The 27,721-nt window shown below is 39.5% G+C and overlaps 1 protein-coding gene across 1 annotated transcript in view; it reads right to left on the bottom strand.

Moving 5' to 3' along the window:
• Positions 1-27,721, bottom strand: part of LOC115013078 (transmembrane protein 132D) — a 211,007-nt gene that overhangs the window by 110,154 nt on the left and 73,132 nt on the right. Inside the window, 1 exon segment of the mRNA XM_029439060.1 lies at positions 14,080-14,220. Coding sequence (XP_029294920.1) covers positions 14,080-14,220 — 141 coding nt within the window.

The following is a 27,721-nucleotide window of genomic DNA, read 5'->3' as shown; positions in this document are numbered from 1 at the left end:
TTTTAAAAAAACTTTGATCTCAATTAAAAGGAAAAATCAATATTATGCTTTATTTACTATGAGTTGATATCTCAAGAGCAGATATTGTAGGAAAGTAAATTAAATCGCAGAGGGAGCGGAGAGGGTAGAGGTAAAATATTTAATTTCAGCTGTCTGAATTCACTGACAAGGTCCTGCTTCAGTCAGAGCGCACCTCTGCCAGAACAATATGCTGGCTCCATTCATACCGCTGCTAAATAGTATTTAGATTAATGGAAGTAGCGCTTCCTTTAAAATACAATTGAGGATATGATGAATGTCAGAAGATCATGTCAAGACAAGTGACACGAGCACTGAATGAATGAATGTATGAGTTTTTAATTCTGTGTCCGTTTCAATATTAATGCAATTTATAGAGCCTGTACGACCTGTACCTGCTGAAATCAAAACCTTGTGAAACTTAGAGAAAGTTAGCTGCTTGCATACTGCCTAGCGGTAAGAACTGCTGCAGAATGTATTAAAATGAAAATGCATTGTCATGATCGGACTGTCCCTATTGGTATTTCTAGTGGTGTAATGGGTGTAAATATCAGTCGCCATGCCCGAAGTAACCAAGCCATGGCTCCTTGAATAACTTTTTGCAGGGAGAAACAAACTGGCACACAGGAAGTGATGTGTATTGGCGGTGACAACAGAAGATTATTTGGAATAAATCAAAGAAGGCCTGGGTCAACAGAGACAAGGAATCTCTGTCAACAGAAAACCTACGGGGCGTTAGATTGGCAGGTCTCCTGGAAACAAAATAAAATGAATATTATATCATTTTAAGATGCCATCTTGAAGCTGATCTTGTATCATTCCCTTTACCTTTCTAGCTCTCAAAGGTATTCACCAACCTTAAAGAAAACAACAATGCATTGACTCCTTAACCTCTGTCATTCGCTCCATGTGTCTGCTGTTCTTTCTCTATCATTCCCCCACTGTTAGCTGGATGTTAAGAAGACACATGTTCACAGGAGTCTCAAAGCAAAGAACATTGTCTAATCTCCCAACTCCCCTCTCTCCTCCGATCCCTATCATGCCCTCCCCTCTGTCTCATCATGCTTCTTTTTCCTTGCTTTCTAAGCACGGAAAGAGAACCAGGCAAAGCAGACTGCTGCCCGTCTCCTTTTTCTCTTTACTCCCTTTGTCGCCATCCTCCAATCCTCCTGCTCACTGCTAAAAATACAGCCATTCAACAGAGCCATGAAAGAAAATGACGTAAAATCGGTTTCTCCACATTCGGTTTCTCCCTCTCCCTCCCCCTCCTCCTCTCCCCTCTTCTATAAGCTGACTATTAAAGTGAGAAACATGCAGTCAAAGCTAAGATGTCGATCCTTCCCTCCTTCCACTACCCTCCTCTTCTCTCAGCATGGTTTTTTATAAAGTTGGGGTTTAAACAACGCGTGACGATCTCCTCTTTTCTGCACATCAGTACTTCTTTCAATAGATATATATTTTTTATCCCTTTCCAGTATTCTGTCTTTGTGTACTCAACATGTAATTAATATCAGTCAGACAAGGTTATAAAAGGGGTGTCAAAGAGTTCACTGGAGTCCCCACCATCCTATTGTTGAACCCTTCACTGAGAATATTACTGTATTGGCCTTTTCTGAAATGACCGATGCTTTTGCTTCAGAAAGTCAAAATTTGAAAATTGTTGGTATTGGAAGTAAATACAATTGGGTTGTATGTGCTAAAATCTACTCCTTCCACTCCTCCCCTTGAAAGACAAACCTCCGTCCCACATTCGAACAAAGTAAAGCAACTTTTCATCTCTTTTTTACGTTTCCTTTTCTTCTGTCTGCAGATCCTTTTAGCCTCCTCCTGGGAGACGGAGACGCTCGGTCCCCTCAGTTTGTTTGTGTCTTTCGTTTGCTTGTGCATGCTCAAGAGCTCTCAAGTCAAGGACACAAGCTCAGTTTTTGATTTACACGATGAAAAGAATTAATTAAACAGCAGCGATGGGACCCAGGGGTTCCCGTCGCCTAAAGAGGGTAGGAGGGCGAAAGCAAAAGGACAGAATGAAAGAATGAAGCTGGTTGGAAAAGGGAGGGAAAGGAAGGAGAGGGTTGGGTGAGAGAGCGAAAGAGGACAAGTTGTGTGGTTTGAAAGAGAGGAAGGACATGCGGGACTGGGAATAAGAGTGCAAACATAGAAGAGAGAAAGAAATGCAGAAAGGGACAGCGATATCTCCAACGTTTGACACCTCTTCGCCGCCACAAACACATACACACTCACCCACACGAGGGACAGGGAGTTAGTGTTAGCATCGCCACTGCCGCATGCTCTATGATACTGTACACCTCTAAGGAGAGGGACTCGAACACACGGGGTCCACGTAGGTCGCCTTAATTAGCCACACTTTCCGCTATGCAGGCTCCCAGGGGGTTTAACAGGGGCATGGAGGGTGAGGAGACGGAGGACGGGGGAGACAGAAGCGAGGGTGAGGAGCTGGAGAGGCAGCGATGGATGAATGGGTGTTAGAGCAGGGGGAATAAGCCAATGGGATTGGAAGGTTATTTAAAGCATGGCCTACAAAGAACATTCACAAATGTACTGTGTGTGTGTTTGCATGGATGTTTGTGTGTTTCGATACGATTGCATGCATGGAATGTGATGCATACCATGCATGTGTTTTTACTGTACAGTCAGGATGAACCCTGTGATCTCGCAAAGCTTATTGAATAAATTCAGTATGCGTGTGAAGCCGTTGCATTCACGCTTGCATCTGTGTATGCATAAAAGTCCGGCCTGGTGATTGAGTGTGCTCAGGTGGCCAGGGTCATTTTAGTGAGTGACAGAATGATGCTAGGCAAGGCTGTTCACGTAAACCCCATCCATATCTGCGAGGCCTAATTAGCCAGCCCAGGTCATCGCTCAGGGCTATCATAGAGTGTTGGAGCACATGAACGCTCAGCAAACCACACGTAATGATGCACACAATGCAGCCTTTACCCCACCAAATCTCGTTTCATCCCAACTGTCTTGAAGTTATTTTTTTTTTTTCCTCCGTTATCTAAAATGTCTCATGGGAGGTGTCACTTCTCACTATGTGCTTTCTGAATCGACACAGTAAATAGTGTCTTAGTGGGGACTGTCACATGGGTCAATTTACTTAATTGGATGAAAAGTAAGAACTCCAGAGGAGGTAAATCATGGCGCACCTTGGAGACTAGCAGCTGGATCCCATCTGAAGTTACAAGGACTTACATCAAATTCATTCATTCATTCAAGTATTTTCTTGCAGGATGACAGGTTTATTTTAAGAAGGTTTATTCACTTACAGGTAACTGGTTTGCCTGCAGTGTCAGTTAACAAGGCTGCCACAAAGCTTTTACACTGTGGTTTGAACAAAATAATTCTCAAGGATGCATATGCTGATTTATTTAAACCTGATGTTGAAGATTTTTTAAATTGAGCTTTCTCCAGTACACCTTCCCTTCTCTGCCCCCTTTAAACCTCTTTTTTTTTACGTTTTACACACCTTGCAAGTCTTTCTATCTCTTCTATACTTCCTCTCTAATCTGTCATACCTGTCATGCCATACTTCTTCTCCCTCTGTCTTCTTCTTCTCCGAGCTCAAACACATTGTCCTCTCTCAATTCAACTCCAAAGTCCTGTTGATGTTTATCATCTTTAAAACCTGGACATCTTTACAACCCTCACCCACAAACTATAAAAAGAAGATAAAGGAAAAAACACACTTGAGGCTGAACGAAATGTTTGTTTGGGACCAAACTATTCTTCAGGGTCAAGATATGAGAGGACAAAATACGCAAAAATGGAATGGCGTCGTCGACCTTTTGTAAGCCAAACATGCTTGAGCGGAATCGAAATAGAAAGACTATAAAAAAAACAGAAGAGTCAATCTGCAGGCAATCTAGGAAAAAAGGGTGAAGAGGGAGAAAATGGAACAGTGAGGAAAAAAAGTGTAGGATGAAAAGTAGGGAGGAAAAAAGCCATCAATGATGCTTCAATACACTATATGGCAACCAAACCACCAAAAATGTGTACATGTATGCACCTTAAGACACACATTTGGCCTCAATTCTGTGTCAAGCTATAAACGGAAGATAGAAGAAGGAGGAAGGAAGGAAGGCAGAACAGAGCGATAAACACAGACTATTATCACTGTGGTGACCATTTCCTCCGCTCTTCTGTTAAAGGAACCCCACAGACTTTTTTATGGGTGTATATTTCTGTGTGTGTGTGATTGCACTATTATCCTTGTGATTTCTTTTTTCAGGCACAAAATCTATATTTAAAGGTTGAGGTGCGGAAATACATTTATCGAAAAGCAAAATGGGGGGAAAGCAATTTTTTTTCGCAATTTACAGCTACATTGAATAGTCAACCAAACTCTTGTGTTGCCATCTTACCAGCTGCACAATTGAGATGCACTTTGCTGGTTAAGGATTAAGGATTGTGATTAGATTCCAAATGTGATGAATATTAAAACCAATTTAGCGTTAAATAGCTCGGCTTTACAACAACAGTTTGGTCAATGAACCATATGTAATCCCTCACTTACCCCACTGTTGTCTGGCCATGCAGATAGCTTTAGTTTTATTTGCACAGGTTTTCAAGTCAACTTTCAACATATCGGTTACAATTGGGTTGAATGGAGTTTCTTCTGTTGTGCCAGTAGTAAATAGATTTTTTATACTAGTTGTTAGCATTGGAGCTCCCCTCCCCAGCTCAGCCACACAGTATGTTTCCTATAAGACTGCAACAGCCTTTGACACCATCATACAGCAATGTGATCAAACAGTTGTACCGGCTAATTTTGCACAGTACTGAATTCAATGATAAATATTAGACTAGTAACAGACTCATAGACTCAGTCATGTGACTGGTGATGCTTTACACTTACTGTTGTACGTACTGAAGTGTTTTTAAACAGTGGTCCGACTACTTAATCAATGAAAAGTGCAGCAAAGTGATTTGTGATTTAGTCCCTATAAAAACTGTGCAGAATGAGGTCTGTGGATTATCCAGAGACAATGTTTTTGATTGCTTTATAAATGTGCCCCACTAACAAAATTCCATTCAATGCTATTGTATTTTTTTGGAGACAGAAATCTCAGAGATGAATATCTCAAAACCTTAATAACGGATAAATCTAAAACTATCTGCACGACTAAAGTTACAATAAGGATTACATTTATGTTATGGGTTAACGCCTGGAATGAAGTGTCATGTAATATTGCTCAGGAAAAGGTGACGAAATAATGTAGTGAAAGGCACTCGTGACGAGAGACAGTCAATGATGTGTGTGTGGATGAGTTCATGTGTGTGCTCATGTGGTATCAGGGGGCATTTCTGTAGGATAAAACACGCCAAGTACTGGGACCCTGTTTAGAGTGATGGGGCAGAAAAACATGTGTCCTAGAGAAGAACACACACCAATTGACTCTGCATGCTTGTAATATAAACACACACACACACACACACACACACACACACACACACAAATGAATGAAAAGGGAATACGAAGGGAATTCTCAATTTCTCTCTCTCCAGGGACAAACACTAACAGCAACACTGTCCTCTCTCTGTGCTCTCAGGGCCTCTTTCCCTCTCATTTTTCTTGTTTTATTTCCCCGTCCCCACTCACTCATTTTAACTCTCCCTTTCTTCCTCTCTCCTCCCCCTCCCCTCTTTCTAGCTCTTGTTGGCAGACAACCCTCTCTGTTTCTATCCTTCCTCCCTGTTGCTGTGTTTTTAATCCTCATGTGTGCCAACAGAGACTGCAGACATATTGGCCCCATGTCTATGCTATTTGTGTGCGTGTGTGTGTATGTATCCCAGGAAGACTGCCAGCACTCTAAACAAAGGCTCTCTGTTAACTTAGTTTGTCTTTACAAACGACTAAAACCAAACAACACTTAACCCTGCGCCCTGCATCTTCCCCTGTTCTCGTGTGGATTAAAAAGCAGTTCAAACATTATAAACATAATCCTTACACATTTGTGTGTGTGTCTGTGTGTGTGTGTGTGTGTGTGTGTGTGTGTGTGTGTGTGTAGCTGGATTTGTGATTCAAGTTTTAAAATGGTAAGCATCCCTCAGAAGGGTACAGGCTCCGAGCATGTTTCGCAGGTTACATACAGAAGATTTACTCGACATAATCTAACGCGTGCGTGCGTGTTTGTGTCAGAACTGAAATATCTGTATCTCCATCTTCATGTAATATATTTCTTGAATGTTGATATGAGTGCTTGTACATTCTTTGTGCAAATAAAAACTGTACAACACTTTTGTGTGAACAAACAATACAAAGTAAAGATACAAAGACAGAGGTACCATCCTCCACACAAACACACACACACACACACACACACACACACTATTTGAGTTTGAATACCAAATGAGAAGATTATATAACATTTATGAAATGTAGGGCTTGGTTAGCATACCTATGTGTTAAGGCATGTGCAGCGATGCATGCAACAGCAACACTGTGTTTGTGTGTATAAGTGCTTTTAGTGGGGGTACATAGTGTTTGCATGTATTTTGCATAAGCGAGTATCAATTCACGTTCCCTGAATATGTAAATATTGCGGATGTTTATTTGCATGTGTGTATATGCGTGGAGAGCTACATTATTGTAATAGTATATGATCTGAGCAGGTAATCTTGTTTGGGATCAACTGCATGCCTGTCAAAAACATATGCACTATTATAAATAAACACATGATATTATTTCTTTGGATTGCAGGATGCTCACAATTCTAAAGTGTGTCTACTGTAGAGGCCATTTAATTTAAAGTTGGCACATAAACCATTTGTCTTACTGTATTTTTGAATTAATGATTTGTACATTTGTCAATGATACTGTAAGGTAGAGAAAATGTTTTTGTTTTCTGCACTGATTTAAATAAATGTCGATTTACTTGTTCACTGACTTGGTGGTTGGTAGAAATAAAGCAGCTCTAAAGCTAACTAAAGCTGTTTGCTTTTCCCTCATTTTAGCTCAGTACAAAACCAGAATCAAATAAATATTTGATTGTAATACTTTTCTTTGCTGTATAAGAATGTTACTTACATTGGGTTTTGAAGATGAAATTCTTCGCTTAAGTTTAAAATATTTTAAGAAAAAAAAGTTGTATTCTGAACATCTGTTTTATGTTAGTTACACTGGTGAAAGAAGACAAGCTGTCCTTAATGCTTCTAACTATATGAAAGTTACATTGAAAGTTAGTGCTTGTTATTAAAAGTTAAGATCATTGAATGATTGATTTAATATGTAGCGGAAAAAAACACAAATGGAAGTCTTAGCAAGAACAAAAAAAAAAAGCTTTCATTGCAAATTATTAAAAGCCCAGTGTGTAATGCTTCAATACCTGGTGCCCGCTTGTTCAACTATTAAAAAACAATGATTATCTCCTCTAAATGCAACAATTTCACTGCTTTCTGGAAAATTGCTGCTATGATTATGTTCCATTACCAAATGAAGCCTAAAAATATCCTGTTTTCTTTGAAAATTGCACAGAAAAGTCTGGCATTCTCTAGAATCTGGAGTACTTTCTTTATACGGATACATTTCATTCCACAGAACATGCATAATAATTATTAATATAGAAATAGTAAAATACTGTAAAATCATTAAATACAATTTTTGTACTTGTGGGCTCAGGATAATAAAAACTAGCTTGCACACACACACACACACACACACACACACACACACACACACACACACACACACACACACACACACAAATAGCATGTCCCTGTATGGAGCTTGCATAGTGCATTACCCCAGTTCTGTATTGAACGAGGCCCATTAGCAGTGTTAATCTATAGATCTAATCATGATCATGAAATAGAGCACTGCTCCCATTCTGGCAACATCAGCCAAACTCATAAACTACGGCACATTTTCCTCATATAACCCACCAGACAAAACTAAGGTCATCCTGAACCTGTTCCACTTATTTTAAGGTTTAATTTATTCAACTTGCAAAGTAATAAAAAAGACTGTAAACAGGGTGGGAAGAACAGAGAAACTCATTTTTACAAGTGAGACAAAACTCCATAGAGCCTGTAAAAATGACTAACAATATCAGTAACAACACTGAAAACTCAACAAGGTCAAGCCTACATAACCAAACCAAATGAATAAATTGAAAATTAAATACATTTGCTAGAAATAATACACATAGCAGGATTATTTTGTATAACATATTAAAATAGCGTGAGCAGGGACAGAAAAAGGAATAATAACTTGAAATGATAATCAAAAATGAAGTCCAACAATAGACAAATCTTGCTTGAGGGCACCTCTATGGCATTTTCTGAGGGAGAGGAGACACACACATGCACATTCAAACATCTCATTATGTTTGATATTTTCCAGAGCACTGGTACACAGCGACAGAAAGACAGGGAGGCAGAACTAAGCAGACTATCAATAACACAGTATGACGGTGCTGTGTAATTACAGCTAAGTGATATCAGAATGGTCAAACAGTGAGAAATACTCAAATAATGAATGATTACTGTATAATCAAAATCAATAAAGACATAAATGAGAGCTCTAGGAGAGCTTTGATACACACTTCTGTGCAAGTTAATGAAATAATAATTGAGATCTTCTGGGACACGTGATGATGGAGCAGTAACTATCACTTGCATACAGTCACCATACATTCCCTATTTTACGCACATACTGAACACCGAGTATCATGTCAGATCGGATTATATCACAGAACAACAATAGGTAACAGGAATCAATTCACAAGATTAGAGGTAGTAATCATTCCCGCCCTCTCATTCATAACATAGCACACTCGCTGTTTCATGTCTCAACCAGTAATATCTCATTAGAGATTAATACAGATCAGCTCTTTTAATTAGCTATCCCGCCCACAAAATTACTGATAAAAGCCTGTGATCTTGCCTGTATGCTGGCAACAGTGTGTGAGTGTGTGTGTCTTCCCAGTAGTAAAAAAAAATGTCAGCTTCACTCCCACTTACAGTCTTCATTGCTTTTTCATTAGGGAGGTAACACGGAGGTATTGCATTGAATCAGTTCTGTTTCTTGTGTGTGTGTGTGTGTGTGTGTGTGTGTGTGTGTGTGTGTGTTCCGCCCATGTTTGTGCAGGCCTGTGTATTTATGCATATGTGAACATCAATACACTTGTGTATAATTGTTCTTGCTGCATCATAATCTGAGCATTTAGTCACTTCTTTGTTTACAGTATCACTTTGAAGATGGCAGGAGTGTGCATGTGTGATTTGAATGTGAAAGAGCGTGTGTGTTTGCATCTCTGATTCTCTGTGGATGTCTTTGTGAGAGCCATATCATAATCTGCATTCCAAAGCATCACTTTCTGTGTTTACCCTGACGTCACTTTGATGAGTTTTTCCTTCAGGGCAAGAAAAAACCCCCAAAAAGACAAAACCTGTGGATACGTGCCAAAGCTCAGGGAAATAAGCAGCCATTTAGAATCACCTCCATCTCAACACCTCCAACAACACCATCCTGATGGATGACAACGGGCCAGGAAAATAAGTTCCTTGCCTTGAGGCTACAACGGCTGGCACTTCCCAGAATTCATCAAATGCCTTCAGTATTTCACCAGCCATGCTGAAAGGCTCTGCAGGAGTATGAATCCATGAGCAAACCATTCAAGAAATATCCACAGCATCAATACTGTGTATGTGTTTCTGTTCACCTGTCCCCACCAGTTAACCCTAACCATAGCTAAGCAAGGCAGGCCTGTCAAGGTTTTGATTTTTCAGCATACCAAAGCGTTGTGCATGAGGTCGTGGAAAGAGAAATACTCTGCATTTACAATATTGCTTGTTTTAGACCAAAAGCCAACAGGCAAAAGTAAGGGATGTTTTATAATGTAAATATAATGGCATTCAAGTGCGCCGCAGATGATATTTCCCAAGTTGGCGAGTCGTTCTTCTGTCTTCGGTGTGTTCATGAGCTTTAAGTCGTGGAAGTTGTGGAAACAACATGTCCAGTACAAAGAAGATGTGTTGTATTGTATTGCTCAGAGCGTTTAAACAACACATTCATCGCTGTTGTTGAGTTGTTGTTATGACTTGAGGGGGCGTTCATGTTAGATTTTCCCTGTTGGCAACAAATCTTTCCGACTATTTCAAAACCACATTAATGCAGCACAAATGCCCTCTCTACCCTTGTATTGAAAAGTCAGCCAGATGCAGCGTGTTCAACCAAATCATGGAACTAGCGTTAGCCTAATTAGCTATCTAGCTACAATTAATGCCAATGACAGCTATAAAATGTGACGGTTGCAGGCTAGAAATGAGAAGTCGGATTTTGTTTACCTTTATCTGAAGAACTGATGGAACATTGGTTTCCTAGACGACTATACATTTATAAGGCAAATCTTCCATCATTAAGTAAACTGTATACCATATGTGCCGTGGGAGAATGGGAGGTGGGGCTTAGCAACTTAGCATCTCCTGTACCTTACGTACTGTACAAAGACACTAGCTTCACTAGTCTTAAAACCATCTGAACTTTTAACTGTCCACTGCTCCTAATTTGAAAGCTTAAAGCTGTTGTGTCATCAGTTTTATTTCCCTCAGTGCCACATTTGGGTCATCTGTTGCTGCTGATGCTGTCCATCAGGCTAGACTTGGTTAACGGCTAGCTAAGTGGTGCTCATTGAGCTGAGGGCCTGCTATTAGAGTTTCATGCAATGGGAAGTCATTCATTAGTTCTTAACCAGCAGACAGAGAGAGCTGAGAGGGAAACAGGCAGTGATGAGGGACAGTAAAGCAGGAACTTCAGTCACTCCAACACAAGGTTGGAGAGAGAGATGGATAGAGAGACAGATGAGGTGAAAAAGTGACAGAAAGAAAAGAGGATCAGCCCTCATCTATGTTTGCTGGACAAATAGCTTTTCATTCAACCATGGCTAACACAGTTTACAGCTGACTTTGTCTGACACCAACACATATAACAGATATATACGGTATTCTTTATTCGGCAACATACAGGACTGTCTCAGAAAATTAGAATATTGTGATAAAGTTCTTTATTTTCTGTAATGCAATTAAAAAAACAAAAATGTCATGCATTCTGGATTCATTACAAATCAACTGAAATATTGCAAGCCTTTTATTATTTTAATATTGCTGATTATGGCTTACAGCTTAAGAAAACTCAAAAATCCTATCTCAAAAAATTAGAATAGTTCCTCAGACCAAGTAAAAAAAAAAGATTTAGAACAGCAAAACAAAATCAAACATTTGAAAATGTCCATTAATGCACTCAGTACTTGGTTGGGAATCCTTTTGCACGGATTACTGCATCAATGCGGCGTGGCATGGAGGCAATCAGCCTGTGGCATTGCTGAGGTGTTATGGATGCCCAGGATGCTTCAATAGCGGCCTTTAGCTCATTAGCATTGTTGGGTCTGGTGTCTTTCAGCTTCTTCTTCACAATACCCCACATATTCTCTATGGGGTTCAGGTCAGGGGAATTGGCAGGCCAATCGAGGACAGTAATGCCATGGTCAGTACACCAGTTACTGGTGGTTTTGGCACTGTGGGCAGGTGCCAGATCATGCTGGAAAATGAATTCCTCATCTCCATAGAGCTTTTCAGCAGACGGAAGCATGTAGTGCTCTAAAATCTCTTGGTACACAGCTGCATTTACTCTGGGCTTGATGAAACACAGTGGACCAACACCAGCAGCTGACATGGCTCCCCAAACCATCGCTGACTGTGGGAACTTCACACTGGATTTCAAGCAACTTGGATTTTGCTCCTCTCCAGCCTTTCTCCAGACTCTGGCGCCTTGACTTCCAAATGAAATACAAAACTTGCTTTCGTCTGAAAAGAGGACTTTGGACCACTCTGCAACTGTCCAGTGGTTCTTTTCCATAGCCCAAGTCAGACGCTTCTTCCGTTGTCTTGAGTTCAGAAGTGGCTTGACCATGGGAATACGGCTATTGTAGCCCATTTCCCGGACACGTCTGTGAACAGTGGCTTTTGATACCTGGCCTCCAGCTTCAGTCCACTGTCTTTGAAGCTCCCCCAAATTCTGGAAGCGACTCTTCTTCACAATGCTGTTAAGGCTGCGGTCATCTCTCTTGGTTGTGCAGCGTTTCCTGCCACATTTCCCCCTTCCAACAGACTTTTTGTGGATGTGCTTTGAAACTGCACTCTGTGAACAGCTTGCTCTTTGAGACATTTCTTTTTGTGTCTTACCCTCCTGATGGAGGGTGTCAATGATGGTCCTCTGGACAGCAGTCAGATCAGCAGTCTTCCCCATACTTGTGATTTAGTTTACTGAACCAAGCTGAGTGTTTTTCAAGGCTCAGGAAAACCTTGCAGGTGTTTCGAGTTAATTAGACGATTCAAGTGATTCGTTGAACACCCTTACTAGTATACTTTTTCATGATATTCTAATATTTAGAGATAGGATATTTGAGTTTTCTTAAGCTGTATGCCATAATCAACAATATTAAAATAATAAAAGGCTTGCAATATTTCAGTTGATTTGTAATGAATCCAGAATGCATGACATTTTTGTTTTTTTAATTGCATTACAGAAAATAAAGAACTTTATCACAATATTCTAATTTTCTGAGACAGTCCTGTACATGCCTGATCTTGCGAACAGTATTTTCACTCTGAGCGGTGTGTGTGTGTGTGTGTGTGTGTGTGTGTGCGTGTGTGTGTGTGTGTGTGTGTGTGTGTGTGTGTGTGTGTGTGTGTGTGTGTGTGTGTATGTGTTTGGACTGCATTTGAGTCACCACATAAGCAGTGCACATACACAGCATTCATACTAGTGGCATTCAGCAAATATATAGATTGTTTGGCTTCAGCCTGCATCTGTACTGTATTAGTACATTAGTTTTACTCTTTAGCGAATTCCTACTTTTATTGATTTTTTTGCATTTTCAGTATCCAATATTAAAAAGAAACAGTGATTTATCAATAACTATTCAGCTACCCTTGGCTTCTGTAAATCATAGAATAGGCCATTTTCATATCTCAATTTGGAATAACTATATTTTGACTGTAGTCCTTGGAGCTTGCTTTTAGCTGTAACAGTATGTGACACCACTGCTATTTCCTGCATAAAGGTTAGAAGAATTAAATGTATTTATTTTCCCTACCTGTAGTTTTGTAATATTACTTTTTGCACTCTGAATTATTTTTTTCTCTACTCAGTTAACCTCAGTCTCTATTTGCTATCTTGAGTGTACCTTATTTAAGTGAAACATTTTTCTCACCACCTTGAGGCTTTTTACATCTATTTTGTAAATGTTATTTATTGTATCAGTGCTATGCGACAACACATTCATCCGAACCATGCACTTGGGTCAAGTACTAATCACATCAGCCACATCAGCAACTAAATACAAATAAAGGATGTATTTACTCTGCTGTTGCTGATTTTACCCTCCTGACACAAACTAAACTCACACACACGCACACTAACATAACCAACCACACAAGGGCAGAGCAATTACCCAGTAAATGGCAAATGTATCATGACACACAGGTCGGTGCTTTCCACTGCTTATGGTCAGCCCAATGTGTGTATGTGTATAATCAGGGTGTGCTTACAGCATAAAATGTGTAACCCTACAACCTCAGTCTATGAATTTGACACTCCTCAATATGTACCTTACCACACTTTTAATGGGTTAGAGGTTGAAGTTCAAAAGGTCAAATCAAGAGCCAATCAGTCAATAGACTGCGAGACCAGCTTTGTTCACGTTACACTGTCGCTGCAGTTACATACAGTGTGCAATCATTTTTAGGATAGCTCAAAGAAAGCTTACATTAACACTGAAGTCAGAATCAAACTCCAAGAGCCATCCAAGCTTACTCATGTAAACAAATCATGAATATTTCATTGTACTTTATTGCAGAAGCTTTTACTTTAAAAACAACTAAGATCTCTCATTGTCAAAATGTAGGGCATTAATAATTTTATGCAGAACAACTACAGACCTCCTCAGACATGTTTTGCACCCACACATACAAAAGGAATATCTTAATAAGCTGCTGATAGATGAAGCTGTTGTGGGAAAAAGTAGTGAGATTCCGTCTTACCTCTCTGCCGTGGAGGAAGCCCTTCTCTGACACATCACCGCCAACGAACTGCTTCCCGGTGACATTTCCTGTTTGATCTCCCACGCGACGAGGTCGCTGGGTTTCACAGCCAGGAAGTTAATACCTGACTGGAACCACACCCTGCAGAGAGGAAGGAAGAACCAGAACAAGATGGAGAGAGAGAGAGAGAGAGAGAAAAGTGAGGTTAATCTAAAGGTCGCACAAGCAAATCATAAACAAAAGAGGAGAGGAAGCTGAGTTGTCACACTGACAGTTTGGGGGTAATTTGCTTAAAATTGAATTTGATGTACTTAAAATTTCCTTGCACACTCTGTATGAAATGTCTTTTAAAATGGATTCATGCAGCATGGTACCACCTCCCACAGTATGTTTGGGTGTGAGAAGACAAAGGATGGACAGGAGAATCTCTTATGAAAGTTAACATTTGCATGTGCTGCATGGAGGATGAATCGGATGCTGTGCAGGAGATTATATCTAATACACAAAAAGTGATTTTGCTGATGAGAAAGGCAACAATGAACGGCTTATTTCTTATGATGTGATTTGTTCTGTTCATTTTGCCTTTTTCCTCTTCAAATAATAGTATTTTGTTCTCAGTATTTTGCACAGGTATACTGTACATGAAACATAACTGTCCCTCATGTTTGGACATCCCTCATCCTCTCCTTTCTCCAGTGTTCTTGTCTCCTCTTTCCAGTTATTTTAAAGCCATTAATCTGGAAGATTTCCTCCTCCATTTCTCTTGGCTCCCACACTCCCTCCTTCTATGTTTCGGTTTTCTATTAGATGTCATAGCCCTTCCTTTTCTTCCCATCTTCCCTATCCTCCGCTTCCAGATGTCCTCCTTGTTTCTATTCCTCCTTCTTCAACATTCCCTCGTTGCTATCTCTCTCCTTTATTTTCTCTTCTGCCTTTCATCCATCCCTTTGTGATTTCCTTCCCTTCCTTCCTCCCTCTCTTCCCTATATACCTTACTTCACCCCCCCCCAATCTCAAGGCATCCTATGGTTAATCTCTCTTTCTCTCCCTCTTTCCCTCTCTCCTTCTCTAATCCGTCCCGGTGTGTTTTGTTCTATTTATCACCTTGACGAGACCCTCCCTCAGTTTATTAACACACTTCATAGGCACATACACACATACACGCAAGCTTGTTTACTGCTTTTCTTATTAACACACATACAATAGTCTCTGGCAAACAACACATACCAACACAGGCTCACTCTCCAATAAACTTTTTCCTCTACACAAAAGGGTAGAAAAAGTGCCAATCCTCTTTGTCTCTTTTCTCATTATTACTTTCTCGTGTTGGTCTCGCTTCATGTCTTGCCAAAAACCGCCAGAATATATGCCATGCCCGTCCCTTGACATGGTCTCTGTACATATGTTTGTGAATGTGTATGTATACATGCACCTGTATGTGTGTGTGTGCTGTATAGAAATCCAAACAAGATGCTTTCTGGTGTCTGATGTAAAGGGAACGACCCTCTTGTGAAAACAGTGTACACACTGTGTGTGTGTGTGTGTGTGTGTGTGTGTGTGTGTGTGTGTGTGTGTGTGTGTGTGTGTGAGAGAGAGAGTAGCAGAGCACAGAATAACGGGCGGTCCCCTAAAAACTCCTCTTCTATAATTTAACAGCTTAATGTTACATAGAATTTCCACAAAGAAACTCTCTACCATTGTTCTGCTTCTTCTGTTTCTTTCTCTCTCAATCCTTTTCTCTTTCTACCTCCTCTACAGTATCTCCCTAGCTCACCCTCTCTCTCCCATTCACTCTGTCCTCCTCAAGAAACCCAGAATTTAAGATAATCCACTTCAAAGGAAATGTACTTCACCCAGACTGTGCACAACAGTATGTAACGCAAAGCAAGTTAGGAGAAGAAAAAAACAGGAGATATAATGTGAATGACAGACTGACAGGAATGGAAACAGAAACTTATTCCTGAACACCGGCTGAGAAACATTCACCCGAGAAATCTTTAGATGACAAGGTTGTGGCAAAGACAAATCATAAATAAAACATACTGGAAATAAATAAAGCTCCAGCACTCATGAGAGAGAGCCCATATATCATTCTTGTTAATGTTATACCAAATAATGCACTTTCTTCAGCACTTTGGGATAAAATCTTAACATTCATACACATTTAAAGATGCAGTCCTACAGTACAACCAAAGCAGAACCCAAACTGTGACACACATAAACTGCACTTTCCACATTCGGCCAAAAGCCGCTGGCTATTAGAGAAAGAACAGAGTCCTGTCAGCAAACATTTTGAGACAGACTGCCAGCCAATGATTACAATGGACATATTATCTGAAGGGTGCAAATCACAGCAACAATTACATGTAAAAACATGACAGACATGACAGAAAATACCTATTTTCTTTAGAGGAATTGTAGGATCTTAGCTCTTAGATCCCTGTTAACACATCACATAGTAGCCTGCTGCCACGGTGTTTAAAACCCTTGTGTAAAAACACGAGTGTACTGTTGGTTCAGTCAAAAGGAAAAGATGATGATTTAGATGAAATTCAGAGATGATGTAGGCGGGAAAAGGTAGATTAATTCTGGTAGCCTTGATGATGAACACACATAACTTCCACACACAAACGCACACACACACACGCAGTCACATCATTTGGAAACACAGCGACACTGTTGTCCCATGGTGCATCTGTCGGGACTTTGGTGTGCGTGTCAGTCAACAAGCAGGATGATGGACAAGGCTGCGTCCCTCAGCTGCTTCTGTCAGATCCGTGTACAGCAACAGAGCCTGACAAGTGTCTGTGTGTCTTTCTTTCTCTGTCAGTCTGTTGTTTTTAGGTAATGCAGTAAGACAAGCAAAACTTCTCTCCTCCCTCTGTATTTATCAACCTTTGTTTTATTTCTCATCAAAAAATTTATATTTGTCAATGATGCTGCTCTGTGTTGAAACTGGAGGACTGATCTTCAACACATTCTGTCTGATAAGCCTCAACACATTTTGTTTTACAGGTGTAATACACTTATTTTCAGCAGAAACATTAACTGACCATCTATGTATCCCTGGTTCCCTGGGTGACACTCATACATTACACACACTCACAGCTACAGTCTGTTCCTATTGAGTAGCTCAAAGAGCATTACCATTGATTTTAGTTTCCTTATTTTCAAGAGCAGTGCCTTGTTTATAGACACTTTTAACCCTAGTTTTCAGGTGGAAAAATAGAGTGCAAGTGGAAGGAAAAGGCAATATGGCATTACGCCAAAAAGCTACACTGTAAATAAAGTGTCCCTTTGCTCTTTAAATTACAACAAGTTTAAAAGCAGCATGTGCTTCTGTCATTGTGATAATGTCTATTATTCTTTTCATGGAGTCATTTCTTATATGCCCCAGAGAGTCTATTTACCTCACTTAAAATGTGCAGATTAAGCATTTTGGCTCTTTCTCCAAGACATGTTTAGACAATTCAGATGTGAGGGTGATTATGTTTAGAGATACTAAATAAACACACCATGAATTCAGACTGTGGAATTAGTTCAAGAACTAATAACCACACTTCAGTGCCTTTGTTCAGTACAAGTAAATAGTTTTATTTGCCTTATAAGTTCAGTTTATATTTACCTCATTTTCCGCCAAAAAAAACAAAAGCGGACAAAAGTAAGAGAACAGTTGAATGGAGAGGAGGAACGCGAGGAATGTAATGAAGCTATGCATATTTATATCGTAGCCTTTCCACACAGGACTAGTGACCCAGGAAAGCAAGCAATATGTGCAAGAAAAAGGATAACAGATTGTTCTGCTAACACAATTAATTGAACACTTAAGTTAAATTAATTCCCTTTACACTCAACCCTATTTTTTAAATACTCTTTCTCACCTGGTTGAAAACCGTTAAATATTTATATCTATAACATATTATAATTTATAGGTGATTGTACTCTAGTCAGGAGATGAGGTTTTGTGTTACACATACACACACGCACACGCACACGCACACACTACACTTTAAAATGATCACCAATACACACCGACACACTATCTCTCAGGTACACAGGAGCGCTGACACAAGGTCATGCAGACCTGTGAGTAACATGTATGACTGTGTGTGTGCGCGCGTGTAGATGAATGCGGTGTTAGTGATAACTCTCGTTTCCTTGAGGAGCATCGGATGATAAACGATTTACACTCAGCAGTGAAAGATATGAAAGGGGAAGAGATAGGCAGAGGAGAGGAAGTGGAGAGAGATGAGCGAGTGAGTGACAGGTAAAGAGGAAAGGGGGGGGATAGGGAAGGCAGAGTGAGGAAGAAAGGAAAGGAGAGGAACCACAACCTGGAGACTGACCGTTCAATCCACACCTACTTAGACCTTAGTCACACATGTCACACTGTCTTCAGAACCAGTTGACCTTTCACCACCTACAGCTGAGGTGCTGAAGGAACAGCAGACTAGATAATTTACAAGGCAGACTAATACAAATTAGATTACATGGACACATTTCTTTTCACGTATGATGAAACCAGAAAGCTCAGTGGGAAACTAGGGCCTTGATTGATCTCTATAAATATAGTTCACATGGTCAGAAAATATAAAAAAGTAAGAGGTTTGTGCTATTTCAGTATCCTGAAGACTAACTTCACAAAGCACACAACAGAAGAACAAAAGAAATGCATGTGGATTCATGCATTTGTAGAAAGAGAAGCGTATCTGTTCCATAAAATGTAATGACGTCTAAATCATTCCAGCAATGCGTCAAAAAATGCTGGTGGTGTGTCAATGTCTTTTGAGTGAAGGTCTGTAATGCAACAAATAGAGACTCCTTCCTTATATTTTTTTATTTATGGACTGCTTATTCATTTAATTCATTATTTTCCACTTTATTTGGGCACATTATTTAACTACTGTAGTAGCAGGCAAGCAAATTTAAATAAGCTTAAAAAAAAAAACTTTTCCAAAACAGAACCTACTAAGTGCTTTACAGGGAGAAGTAAAGGGGACATAGAGGGATTAAAACAAACAGAGAGGACACGGAGAAATATGTGTACCATCAACAAAGTAAACATTTTAAAATCAAAAGAAAGCCAAAGACATTAGAAAAGGATTTAAGATGTTTTAAGAGTTGCTTCTTGTGAACCACTTTTAGTAAAATTACAGGGTAAGTTAGTTTAAGTTTTGTGGTCTAAAGTTATAGTTTAGTACTCCTGTCCATCGTGCAAAGAAATATCTGCTATATTGTTGTTGGAGCCTACAATTGCTTTTATTTAGGTTCTTCCGAGTTTCATTTAATGTGTCTGTGAAACTCTCTGCGTCCACCTCTGCAAATGCCTGGCGTGAGATGAATTGATAGACACCAGGGAACCCCCCATTAGAGCATAAGCCCCTTATTGCTTGAAAAGTCTGTATGTTTAGAGCATGTGGGCTTTAAATGGCTAAAAATTGACAGATCTCTTCTTCAAGAACACATCTCAAAGGGTTTGATGAATCTACTAAGGCTTAAACGTGATTTGGATGTGCTATTTCAACAAACATCAAGTTGCTAAACAATGTTTTAGGATTGAAAAGTATAGATCTTATGCCCTCAAGGTTTATGTGCTGCTCTTGTATGCATTATGTGAGGGTTCTTGTCACGTTTTCCATGAGGAAAATTTTCAAAATGTTCAAAGTTGCTGGAAAAAGAAAAAAAGCAAAGACCTACAGAAAGGTTTAAACCAATTCCCAATCTGTAGAAGATGGCACTGCAAGCTTTGTGTGCTTTAATCTATGATGGCTGCTAAAGTAAAGCACAAAGGATGTACGTACAAAGATCCTTCAGGTAGTAAGCTGTCTTGGATGTGTTTCACGATTGCAGGTAAAGTTTCTGAGTTCCTAAAAAGCTGCTGTGTGTGAAAAACATCTTATGTCTCAAAAGTGTACAACAAATACCACAGATAGCATTTGTAAAGCACATCTACCAACGTCATTTCAGTCAAAGGCCCAGACAACAACTGCCCAGTGTCTTACGGTCTTTGGTTCTTCAAGCACTCTCCCATTATCTCAATTGTCTAAGAGTGAACCTAACTTCTCTCCAGCTATCAGCTTCAAAATTCAAAGTAGGGACCTGTGGTATGAATGTCAATGCACGTTTACACATAAAACTAGTTTTTAAAATGTTTATTATTATTATTATTATTCAAGGTTTACAGTGATCCATGGCTCTGAGCTTTGCACTTAGTTGAATCAATCTTGATTGGTTTCTTGTAATGTTCAAGAGATTGAAGTTTCAGTAAATGCCTGAAAGGCATTCTTCTCAAAACAAAAGAGCAGACCCGCCATATGCGAAGTGTCAGAAAATGTTGCTGCATGTACAGCAGCAGATGTGCCTTAGAGACAGAAGTATAAGATGACATATTGTTTGTCTGAAGTTGTTTGAACAGATGTTTTGGAGGAAAACAGGTTGGAAGGATACTGTAAGAGGAACTGTGGAGGTCCAGCGTATCCTGCATGCAAACTGAACCAGCCTGTCCAACAAAACGTTGGCAGCGCCGTAGTAATGAGGACGGGAGCAAAGGTGTAGTATTAAAAAAGAGTAACAAAGTCCCCCTACTGGCAGGAGGGTGGGGTGGTGCTAGTGCATGGATCAAACACAGGACTTTTACCCAAGAGACCGGAGTTTGTGTTCCGTGTGATACCAGAGAGTCAATCCATTGTTGTTTTAACCTACGTAATACATCACTACTTCAGTATATAATTATGTCACGTCATGTTTCACGTACATAACAATGTTCCAAAACCTAACCCATTCGTTTTGTTGCCTAAATCTAAACCAGTATTTCACGTTCAACGTTTCACAAAGTTAAATAGAATGGACACGTGATAAACGATCAGATGATAAACGGTTATGTGTTTAAAACCGTTTCACGATGCTGTCATTTTGGTGTGAGGACGTGTTGCAATATCTGTACGATAAGATAATTGTTAAAAACCTGATGACCTATATAATGGGATTACAGCAAGAAAAACATTATTCACCATAATAATAATAATAATAATAATAATAATAATAATAATAATAATAATAATAATAATATATTATTATTATTATTATATAATAATAATAAACAAAGCTAAAATCAATATCAAGGCACTACACCATGAACAATATTCATTCTAAAAAGGTGTGCCAAGGTTTCCAATAGTTTAAATAAGGACGCTCATTGATAATTCATGACTTAAAGAAACAGATCCAGCAACAGAAAACACGGCAACAAGTCATTAAAAGTGAGACAGATGTTTGACAAAACTCTACACAACACCTGCATATTCCTCAACACATTGTGGAGAAGCTGTCGTTAATGGCGATGAGCAGCATTTAAATGAGTCAACTGTCAAATCATTAAAATCTTGTTTTCTGCTTCTCCTGCTTTTTGAAAGACAGAGGCAACACAATCTGTTGTTGTGATTGTAGCACTGAGAAGAGACAGGGTTACTTTTTCTACAAGTGAGAAGCTGTTAACTAATCGAAAAGTCGAGAAAGTGATTATTTTTTTGTAACCAGGTCTTAACAAGTTGGTCACATCAACGTTATGATGAAAGGTAAATCAAGTCTGATTTTCTCTCACTTTACACAATGTTTAAAGGCTCGTTCTTTTTATATATAAAGATAACAGAAGTTGTTACTTATATAAAGCAATATAAGTAATATATCATTTTTACAAACCTTTTTTTTTCCCTTATAATATCTTGCAATCATAACGATTTAGGATTCACAGTTTAGTGTTTCACTAAAACCTTGAATGTATGTTTTCTTTTGAAATTGGAGTGATGGACAGATTGGAAGGCAAGGCTTTTGAAATTTTGAAACAGCTTGGGTTGTTTTTTAAGACATGATGAGACAGATGGGAAGCTGTAAGTTTGGGAAGTAATAAAAAACAGTTGTTAAGCATTTGAAAAAAGGATGCAAAAGAGCCCCGTTATGTATGTCACAGGTCATATGTGTCTCACTGTGAGAACATCTGCTACCCAGAATGTTTTTCTCAGTTTTTTTACTTTTTTATTTTCTCCCTCTCCCTCTTTCCTTTTGAAGGCCTTTCATTCGCTCGTTCTTTCTTCCTTTGTTTTCCCTTCATCCTTTCTTCAATTTTGTGTCCTTCTGCTCGCTCTTACATTGACTTTTTTATTTAAATTATTTTTAAAAGCTGTCTTCCACTCTCATCTTTCTTTCTTCCAGTACACTGTTCTCTGTCACTCCCATTTCTTCCTCTAACACAAACATGATACCACGCAAAAAAAATCTTTCCTGAGGAGCCTCTGTCAGTAGCAGCACTAACCATAAGTAATGAATGGCTGTGATAATACTCAACTTTTTTATTCAATTACCTTGGTTGAGACTGCTCTCACAAAAAAACAGCTTTAGTCGTGTGTTCAAAAGCCTAATTAAAGACCAGCTTATCTTCACCAAGCAAGGACATCTAGCGGAAATGAGAATTATAACTCTTCTCTGTGTGGAACAAAGGCGGGATAGCATGACGCCACAACAGTTATTTTGGGAGAAGGTCATGTAGCATAAAAAGCGTGCAACTTTGACACAGGAGACCAACGTTTGTTTCACATTTCCTATATACAGTCAACATCGTCATCGAAACCAGAAATAAGTCGAAATATCGCAAACTTGTTTTTACGCTTTGGGGAGGTGGAACAGTGGTTGTACCAATCAAAGCAAAAGTTGACAGGGAGAAATTAAGAAGTGAATCGTCATGATTACATGTGTTCACTGTAGTCTGCGATCCAACAGCCACAACAAAGACATAAAAGGCCTGAAGTATACCCTCTGACAGTCGATTCTGAGTAGGCTAACTGGGTCTACTCTATGGAAAGATTTATTTGCAAAATGTTATTTTTAATAACAAACAGAATGAGCTTTTCTAATAAGAAATGAGCGAGCACCCCCCAAACACCCATCCACATGCCCACATACACACACACACACACACACACACACACACAACACACACACACACACACACACACACACACACACACACACACACACACACACACACACACACACACACACACACACACACACACTGCTGTGTCTTTGGCTGCCTCTCTCCACATATTCTCCCCCTGAGCAGCTGGCTCCCCAATTATATAAGTTTACTGCAAAAAGACTAATGTGAAAAACAGGGATGTGCGGGTGAGTGTCTGTTTGTGCTTGTTTGATTCAGCGTACAGCACATGAAGTAAACATGTAATTTCCCTTACACTGCGTGCCTCTTTGCTCAATGTATGTGCACATATGTTGGCCCCACTTGTGTGTTTATTATGCATGAGTGAGGAAAAGACCATCAGCCCCCGACCTGGTCTTTCTTTTGCACTGCTGAACAGGCCTCAGCACCACCAACCCATGCCGGGTAGCCATTATAGAAGCCCCTACTCATGTATCCATCCTGCATCTGTCCGCGAAGTACTAAAGAGGAGCTGCAGGAGTTTGATTCAGATGATCGTTGGTAAAATGACAATCATTTCGCAAGCTGTTGAGACTTTAGACTTTATAGAACTCAATTTCTGCTTGATGCTTTGTGTTTTGTTTTTTTCAGAGACCTGTCAATGCTGTTGGAATTATTTGAAACCAATAAAAGGGTGAGACGATTCTGCAATTCCTTAATTTCAATGTATAATATCAGCTCCAGGTCCATGCTGTATGGGCTATGTGAGCTGCATGGCCCAGACCAGGACATAGTATTATGACAAGAGAGTCAGCATAGATATGGTGATGTTAAGGTGTGGAAGCCAGTGCAGCTTAAGTACAGTAACTCTAGACAATTGTACTATGGTAGACGTTAAGCACAGCTGTAAGATTAAACCACTGATCATGCCTACAGTTATAACGTAATTAGAAATGCATTCTTCTTTGTGTAGTCTGTGAACATTTGACTCAGTCATACTGAATACAGTGCCAGTCAGATTGAGGGCTGACAAAGTGAGGCGAAAGTCATATATTTTTTTTTTTTTCTTAAATACTTTCAAAGAAACACCTTTTTCCAATCAACCCTTTTAAAAGGTCATGAATAAAGAGTGAACGCAGTGAATGGTTCGGCCGATCTGTGTGGAATTGTCATGTGTCAGCCCACATATGCATAGTTTTCCTGCTTGTGTTCTAGTTTATTTCCACAATAAAGACACGAAGGTTAGATGACTCAGAATCACTGTTTAGGTATGTTTGTCCTGTGCTACACTGGAATCCTATTCACCCAGTGCATGGTGGCCTTGGTCCCAGCCTCCCACGACTTTTAAAAGAACAAGGGGGTGTAGAAAATGCATGAATGAATAAATGGATGGATGGGTGGATAGAGACCATGATCTACAGTACTAAAGACCATATTTCAGGGGAAGTTTGTTAGTGTTATGCACAATATCCTTAAATGGAATATATTGAAGGTTTTAAAGCAACACACGTTTATGGTTCACTTCAAGAGTAGATGGTAGTGGCCTGGAGGCGCTGCCATTAAAATGGAAAATCAACACATTTTAGACATAAAGCTGAGTATGGGCTGCATAAGTGTAGTTGTTTGTATTTCATAAATGATTATGCTTGATGTACCTTAACAAAAGTCTGAGTTATCATCACACTTTGTCAGTCCTATATCCTGTCTTGAACGTTTTACCGCCATCACAAAAGAAATCGTATTACCAAACTAACAGCAACCTGTCAACGACCCTCTCTTTGTAGACTCAATTCCTCTCTGTGAGTGAAATCAAAGTGCAGCAGTCCAGCACGTTCACAGCAAAGTGTGGGACTTTTACAACTGCTACCTCTGTACACCGATAATGTAATCTGCACAGCTTGATGATTGGTTACTGGATCCCTTTCAAATAAAACCCCTCACACATGGAATCAAACCTCCCACTCTACTTCCCACCACACATGGGATTAGAATGACATATTTCTCTGTAAACAAAGACACAGACAATAGTGGTGGGTTGTTGGCCGCTGTAGCAGCTTCAAGCCAGTCCTCTGGGCTGAGGTCCCAGATTAGCAATGTAGCTACCAGTTATTTCACCACCGATCACTTTCAGCAGAGAGCCTGGAAAGGAGGACTTTTGCAATAAAATAAAATCTGACAAGAATGAAAGGAAATTCATTGCAATACACATGGTACTTTATTGCTACATAATTAATATGTTTTGGTTTGTTTGTTTGTGTTGTTTTCAAGTATTACAGAACAATTGGGATAGCAGCTACTTTACTGCTGAGCTTGAAACAAATACATCTGTATAGTTATCTTTTGAGAATATGTTGCACTTTCTTAACTTAGAGTAAAGTTATTTGGAAACACCTTTCAGTAGCCTACTAATATAAACTGAAAACATCTTAAAAATTGGTAAAATAGTAACATAATATTGCTTTAATCACAACAGTCCTACATATTGTACAGAGCAGCACCTGTAGTCACCTTAATTTAATATTAGTAACAATAGATTCCAATATAAGAAATTGTAAAAAAATAATTACAAACATCCTAAAGTGTTACCAGATATGTTACATGCTAATCTAATGCTAAAAACATACATTTCGAATAAAAAGTTTCCTTCGTAACGCAGACTTGTTGACACAACAGTCTGTCACTGAAACCTAAAACTACCAGTTAGGGATCAAGAGGAGCTTTAGGTTGTCACGAACACTGATAATGAACAGGAGACAGATTTCTGTGGAAACAGAGCTAACACCAGGGACGATATTAACACAATATAGGACACATGCGGCTGAGAACTGCTTACTCAAAAGTGCAATAAAGCTCCATGCAGCTCATTTGGATGAAAAGATAAAATTTGAAGAGTCCAAGACTTCAGCCTCTCATTTATCACGAGTGGAAGAGATCCAAAAGTACCTCATCCCTCCAAAGTGAGGGGATGGCACTGAGAGACTGTGGATCATCATGGAGAATGTGTGCGTGTGTGTGTGTGTGTGTGTGTGTGTGTGTGTGTGTGTGTGTGTGTGTGTGTGTGTGTGTGTGTGTGTGAGAGAGAGACAGTCTAATTTGATTGGTATTTATCAACTAAAGCATCCCATTTTAGTTTGAGTCTACAAATCACACACACAAACACACTTACATTTTGAAATGGACACAAACAGTACACTGACCTCCACAGGCACACACAAAGACAAACACACATTTGCTCAGCAAACACAGGTCTCAGTGGGCTCCAGCAAACAAATAAACATGTCAAATGAGCCAGCAAACAACAAGTTTGATCAACAACCACAGTAGGGAGGAGAGACTCAACGACAAGAGGACACCCAGTGGAGTCTGACGTGTGTTTCTGGGAGTAAATGGAACAACAGTAGGCGTCATTTCAGTTTGTTGTCCATAAAAAAGTGAGAGGCGGAGGACTCTCTCTCTCTCTCTCTCTCTCACTCACTCACACACACACACACACACACACACACACACACACACACACACACACACACACACACACACACACACACACACTAACAGGTGAAGTGGATGTAGGAGCTTTGGGTATCAGATGTGTTGTACTCAGTATGTCTGTGAAGTGTCATGACACTTTTACACACACACCCTCTACACACCTACACAGAGCAAACACAGTCTGTGTTCAGTCTGGTCGGGGAGTTGAATTTCAGAAAACCTAAAAACTGAAATTGAGAAGAAGTGACTGCAGGGAGGAAGAGTTACGTACTGCAGACACAATATCCAACAGCTATGATATGATTGGTTTCCAACAGTTTAGAAATCAACTTGCAGAGTCTTGCAACTTATGTTACCTTAGTGTGGTAACAACGTTGCTAGCGGAGAGTGTTATGAACGCTCCCATTGTTTCTGCATTTAAGACCATATTCAAAGTGTTCTCCACCAACAAGCTTTGCATTCAGAAACCTTATTGCCAGATAATCAAAGCCAGGAGACAAATAATAAGCAGCATGCATGCTGTGAATGTGTTTTGAGTGATTTTGTATTTTATTCTGAGATCTTGAATGTCAGAATGTCCTTATTCAACATGGACGTTTTAAATTGATACCTATGTTATGCATAATAACTGATTTATTTTGTATTGCATTGAATGAGCATGAGCGTCCAGTTAATGATATTGTGTTTATTCATTATTTGAAGTGTGTGACAGTTTTATTTGTCTCTTGTATTGCCTGTATTTATTGTAGTAACAATGTTCATGCTGTCCTATTGGCCAAGTCACTCTTTAAAAAAAAGGACTTTAATCTCAACGAGACCTGGTTATAAAGGATATATAAAAAATCAATGTTTAGACGTGTGTTTTGTCTTGCTCCTTGTTCAGGTTAAAGTGGCTCATCTAAATTCCAGTTTTCCACGAGGCAGATTGCAGTTCTATCTGAGATCAGTCATTGAAAACTCAACCTTAACAAAAACCAGTGAGCGAAGATAGCGTGAGCGGAGTTATATGCAGATTCCCATATGCTAATGTTGTACTGCTAATCTTAAGAAGATATAAAAGGTTCAAACAGTCACCTGCTGGGGGAGAGACGCAGCACCTCGGGGTTCCATTACTGTCATCGCAATTAAAAATCCCAGCAACGGCGCAATTTATAACACTTCAATCCTCTTCTGTCTTCTGTGCTTCAATAACACTTGTAACACGTAGAATCATGCTTACGCACG

This window comes from Cottoperca gobio, chromosome 9 (genome assembly GCF_900634415.1).
Source record: "Cottoperca gobio chromosome 9, fCotGob3.1, whole genome shotgun sequence".
Taxonomy (NCBI): Eukaryota; Metazoa; Chordata; class Actinopteri; order Perciformes; family Bovichtidae; genus Cottoperca; species Cottoperca gobio.
This window is presented reverse-complemented; position numbering and strand designations above follow the sequence as displayed.